We start from the raw sequence: 6,261 nt of genomic DNA, 5'->3' as shown, positions 1-6,261 counted from the left end.
CAGCTTTAAAAGGAAATGAGAGATAAGGCAGTTGAACTTGAGAAAAGCTCCCTGAGTTTATAATTTGTTTACATATACACTTTTGTGGTTTGCCAAGTGATTTGGTGTGACTACCTGTTTAATTAGCATGTAGTCTTAGTTATTGAAAACTTTGTGAGACAGGCTTAACTTAGATCTGATGGATATTCTGAAAATCACTCTCATGCGTAAGTCTTCACCCATCACCACCTACAAAAATGCTCAAGAAAGAAAAATAATTCCAAGTTCATACGTTTAATCCAAAAACTTAGGCTTGCAAGAGAAAACCTGATTTGGTGAATTTAGGTTCAAGCTCAATGCTGTATAAGCCTTACAACCACCGAAGAAAGGGTTTAAAGACTTTTTTACATTATCAACGAACATTTAAAGTGAAATATAAAATTTCCACTTAAACCATTGTTGGTTCATGTGTTTTAAAAGAGAAAACACAGAATTTACATAATGTCAAATTATAAAATAGCTGCCAAGCAGCTCATGAAAGCAGAAAAACTTTTCAAATAGCTTGATGCAACACTTAGGCTAGTCACCCAGAAACTTCCAAACAAGCCTGAGATATCGCTAAATCAATTTCCAAAACAAGAAAGTAATAATTTTCTTCCAGAAGTCTCTGCAAAGTATCATGCCGCCTAATTTTTCTAAACAAAGTACCCCAGTTATAAGCTACTTGAGCTAGGTTCACTCCTACTTATGTACCTGTGCCAGGGAAATAGGATGGCTTTTATTTACATGACTATTTACCTGAAGAAATGCCTCTTCCTGTACTAAGTGCTTAGAGTACGAAACACAGCTGCTTTCTTTCTTCAGTGACTAGTTAATCAGGATTAAACACACACACACACACACACACACACACACTTTGGTGTTCTGCATAGACAAGAAAACATATTATCCAATGTCCTCAGCTGAGCAGAGGCAGTACAAGACTTCATCACTGTCCCTAACTTCTATTATTTAAAAGGAGGCTCCAGAAGGCTTGGGCACAGGTGCCACAGCTTTACATAGGTGCCACGAAATGGTCTATAAAATAAGCCGTACGATTTCACTTATAACTGGCCAGCCTGCATATGGTGATTTTAGGTTTGAAGAGACAATGATGCTGTTTACCAGACATAATCCTGGTTGAGAGTTTTATTTATACATTTTTTATTACAATAAAATATACACTCCATAAAATTTACTATTTTAACCATTTTAAGTGTACAATTCATTGGCATTAAGTACAATCACAATGTTGTGTAACCATCACCATAACAGATAAAATTTTGTGTAAGTGCCTAGCATGTATTTCAAACCTATGGTTATACAAATTTAAGCAATGCATTAATTGTATTTGTATAACTTGTATGACAATCGTAAACCGGGGCAGTACATATATGTAATTATAGTCAGCTTGATGCCTTGATTTTTAAATTTTTTACAACTTCCTCGTTTTATGCTATACAGTAAAATTGTCAATTTATAACTCAAAATTTTCTATAATCTCAATAAAATTAGTAGTATCACAGAATATGAATTTCAGAACATGCTTTTCCATATCTATCCAATTGATAGAGTTTTTCTCATGATGAATTCTTTGCCGCTTTATTAAAAGGCTAACTAATTTTAAGTTTTCCCACATTCACACAGCTTCCCTGTTTTTATGACTCCTTTGATGGAGAATGAGAGTCTTCTGGTTAAAAGATTTCCCACACGCACTACATTTGTTTTGTTGCTCTGCTGTATGAGTTAAGTAATGTTTAAGGAGATGTGACTTCTTGATGAAGGCTTTGCCACATTTAGTACACCCATGGGGTTTCTCGCCTGTATGAATCCTCTGATGCATGACTAGCACTGAGAAGTCTGCAAAGGCTTTGCCACATTCTCTACGTCGGTACGGTTTCTCTCCTGTATGAATTCGAGAATGTTTATAAAGGGATGAGCTGTACCTGAAGGTTTTCCCACATTCTTTACATTCAAATGAGTTCTCAAATGTATGCGATTTCACATGTTGGGTAAAGGAGGAGTGCCAAGTGAATGACTTCCCGCACTGATGCCATTCGTAAGGTTTCTCTCTCATGTGGAGTCTCTGGTGGACCACCAGTTGTGCTTTATGCATAAACGCTTTCCCACAATCATTGCATACATAGGGCCTCTCTCCACTATGAATTTTTTGATGAGCTATAAGGTGTCCCTTACTGTTAAAGGCTTTCCCACAGTCATTGCATTCAAAGGTTTTTTTTTTTCCCCTTGTATGTTTCTTTTCATGTCTAATGAGGCAAGACTTCTTTTGGAAGGCTTTCCCACATTCAGGGCATCCAAAGGTTTTTTTTTCTTGTAGGCTTTTTTTCATGCTTAATGAGACAAAACTTGTTTCTGAAGGTTTTTCCACATTCCTTGTATTCATAAGAGTTTTCTCGGATATAACTTTTATTATAACTGAGCAAGTGTGAATTAGGTTGCAGACTCTTTCCATTTGACTCACATTTACGTTGTGTTTGTCTTAAAGAAATATATTTTATACTCAGATTATAATTTTGGACTCTCTCCTTGGTCAGTGTTTTCTCGAAGGTGAGCATATCTTGGTTCAAAAATTGTCTTTGCTTCCCTCCTCTCTCTCTAGTGCATCACTGAGTAAGCAGATAACTTCTAAAAAGGTGTAAAATGGAATATTCCCAGTTACTCTTTCCAATCTCATGTTATAAAAAGAAAAAAATTTGAAGTATATAATGTCGGCAAGGATGCCTATTCTGACCACTTCTATTCAACATAGTCCTGAAGTCCTAGCAAGACCAATTAGGTAAGAAAGAAGTAAAGGTATCCAAACTAGAAAAGAAGACATAAAAATATCTCTGTTCACAGATGATATGATCTCATATGTAGAAAACCCTAAAGATTCCACAAAAAAACACTATTAGAGCTAATACTCAAATTTGGCAAAGTTGCAGGATGCAAAGTCAGCATACAAAAATCTGTGTGTTTCCATACACTAAAACAATCCAAAAAGGAAATTAAGAAAACAATCCTATTTACAATAGCATCAGAAAGAATCAGTTAGGAATAAACTTAACCAAGGAGGTGGAAGACTTGTATACTGACAACTACAAAATACTGCTGAAAGAAATTAAAGACAAGTAAATGGAAAGACATCTTGTGTTCATGGACTAGAAGACTTAATATCGTTAAAATGTCCATACTAACCAAAGTGATCTATAGATTCAATGCAATTCCAATGGCATTTTTTGCAGAAATAGAAAAAACAATTCTAAAATTCATATGGAACCACAAAGGATTCAAACAGCTAAAACATTCTTGAGAAAGAAGAAGCAGGAGGCCTCACACTTCCTGACTTGAAACCATGTTACCAAATTACAGTAATCAAATCAGTATGGTACTGGCATAAAGACAGACATATAGATCAGTGGAACAGAAGAGAGAGCCCAGCAATAAACCCATGCTTATATGGTCTTCAACAAGTGAGTCAAGACTACACAATGGGGAAAGGATCTCTCCAACTAATGGCTGATATCTGGGAAAACTAGACATCCACATGTAAAAGAATGAAAATGGACCCTAATCTTACACCATATACAAAAATGTATTAGAGACTTAAAATGTAAGACCTGAAACTATAGGGCGCCTGGGTGGCTCAGTCGGTTAAGCGACTGCCTTCGGCTCAGGTCATGATCCTGGAGTCCCTGGATCGAGTCCCGCATCGGGCTCCCTGCTCGGCAGGGAGTCTGCTTCTCCCTCTGACCCTCCCAACCCTCCCCCCTCTCATGTGCTCTCTCTCTCAGTCTCTCTCTCTCAAATAAATAAAATCTTTAAAAAAAAAAAAAAAAGACCTGAAACTATAAAACTCCTAGAAGAAAACATAGGGGAAAAGCTTCATGTGATTGGTTTTGGCAAAGACTTCTTGCAGGACTCCAAAAGCACTGGCAGCAAAAGCAAACATAGACAAGTGGGACCACATCAAATTCAAAAGCTTCTGTGCAGCAAAGGAAACAATCAGCAGAGTGAAAAGGCAACCTACAGAAGGGAGAAAATATTCTAAAAACATTTATCAGATAAGAGGTTAATATCCCAAATCCATAAGGAACCCCCACAAGTCAACAGCAAAAAAAATGGGCAAAGGACTTGAATAGACCTAGCTCCAAAGGAGACATAAATGGTCAACAGGTATGAAAAGATGTTCAATATCATTAATCAGGGAAATGCAAATCAAAACCACAGTAAGATCACACTTTGCATCTGTTAGATGTCTATTACAAAACAACAACAACAACAACAGAAAATAACCAGTACTGGCAAAGCCTGGTGCACTGTTACTAGTAATGTAAGATGATGGAGCCACTGTGGAAAACAGTATGGAATTTCCTCAAAATATCAAAAATAGAACCACTATACGATCCAGGAATCCCACTTCTGGGCATTTATCAGAAAACTGAAAACGGGATTTCCTAGAGATGTTTACACTCTCATGTTAATTGCAGCATTATTCACAATAGCCAAGAATTGGAAATAATCTAATGTTAATCAACAGATAAAGGTATGAAGAAAATATAGCATATACATACGTACTTTTATTTTTTTATTTTTTATTTTTTAAAGATTTTATTTATTTGACAGAGAGAGACACAGTGAGAGAGGGAACACAAGCAGGGGGAGTGGGAGAGGGAGAAGCAGGCTTCCCGTGGAGCAGGGAGCCCGACGCAGGGCTCGATCCCAGGACCCTGGGACCATGACCTGAGCCGAAGGCAGACGCTTAATGACTGAGCCACCCAGGTGACATACGTACTTTTAAAAAGAAGGAAATCCATCATAAGCTATATGAATGAACCCTGAGGACATTAGGCTAAGTGAATAAGCCAGTCACAGAAGGATAAATACTGCAAGATTCCACTCATATGAGGTATTTAAAATAGTCAAACATATATGAGGCACCTGGGTGGCTCAGTCGGTTAAGCATCTGACTCGATTTAGGCTCAGGTCATGATCTCAGGGTCCTTGGATTGAGCCCTCCGTCGGGCTCCACACTCGGGGAGGGGGGCGCGGGTAGTCTGCTTAGGAATTCTCTCTCCCTCTCCTTCTGTCCCTCCCCCCACTCGCGCTTTCTCTCTCACTCTCAAATAAATCTTTTTTAAAAAAATGACCAGACATGGGTGCCTGGGTGGCTCAGTTGGTTAAGCGACTGCCTTCGGCTCAGGTCATGATCCTGGAGTCCCAGGATCGAGTCCCGCATCGGGCTCCCTGCTGGGCAGGGAGTCTGCTTCTCTCTCTGAACCTCCCTCCTCTCATGCTCTCTATCTCTCTCTCTCTCAAATAAAAAAAAAAAAAAAAAAAATCTTTAAAAAAAAAAAATGACCAGACATAAATTCCTTTTGCATCTATCATCAGTTATTTCCACCACTTGATACAACTTTGTCCTGAAAATGGCTTTTTAGTTATAACCTCTTTCAATCTCCCAGATATAAGTCTCCAGAACCCTGCTTTGCCCGTTGATACCACACGCTTCAACTCAAATTTCCCATTTTGGTTTCCACACTTAATGACTTCTATTAACTCTGGGGACATGAAACAGAAGACTTCTAGTTTTTAGCAACCTTTGTCTTTCTATAGCTTACGATCAAGTAGGTCAATTCTGATTGTTACCATGATGCCACACCTTGCCCAGTGTAACATCATCACTGCTGAGCTCAAATCCTTACAACGCTAAGTCCACTGATACAATAATGTTAGGGAAAATGGGAAGAAGATGGTTCTTCATTATTTCTGAAATTTGATTCCCTTCCATTAAGAGGGAATATTAGTGCAACACTCTAGATTCTTAGCTCTTTCCTTATTTCTCAAATCTATATGATCTGATTACCTTATAAGAACCAGATATATGGAAAAGATCTGTGCTCATGTTGAGGAAAAAAAGAAGAACGAAGATTTTAGGAATTAAGAGAACAAAGCAAGGACCTCCATGGAACAGGCAGTGCAGGGAGCCAGGGCAGAGAGGAGAGGGCCCTCCCTCCATACAAAAGCTGAGCAAAGAGAAAGAGTAGCTATGCGAGCAGAGTGAGTGAAGGTGTCATCTAGGGATCTGACGATGTTATGTCAAGTGGACCCAGTCACTTCCAAAGCTGTGTGGCTTTTAAGAAGGGCTTCCTTAAAAAAAAGAGCTGCTTCAGAGGGACCTGTCCCTCACTGACCGACTGGAATCTCAATTCCAAAGACTCCCATCTGCCTGGTTTTCTTTCA

General features: G+C 38.5%; 1 protein-coding gene across 1 annotated transcript; it reads right to left on the bottom strand.

Moving 5' to 3' along the window:
- Positions 1 to 960: 960 nt before the first annotated feature.
- LOC115942427 (uncharacterized) lies at positions 961 to 6,251 on the bottom strand. The gene has a single exon (XM_081818200.1). It carries the CDS (start codon positions 2,489 to 2,491, stop codon positions 1,658 to 1,660), a length of 834 nt encoding a protein of 277 aa, XP_081674326.1. The 5' UTR covers positions 2,492 to 6,251; the 3' UTR covers positions 961 to 1,657.
- Positions 6,252 to 6,261: the final 10 nt, after the last annotated feature.

The sequence above is a fragment of the Leptonychotes weddellii genome, chromosome 4 (assembly GCF_054177405.1).
Source record: "Leptonychotes weddellii isolate Sample4059 chromosome 4, ASM5417740v2, whole genome shotgun sequence".
Lineage (NCBI taxonomy): Eukaryota > Metazoa > Chordata > Mammalia > Carnivora > Phocidae > Leptonychotes > Leptonychotes weddellii.
This window is presented reverse-complemented; position numbering and strand designations above follow the sequence as displayed.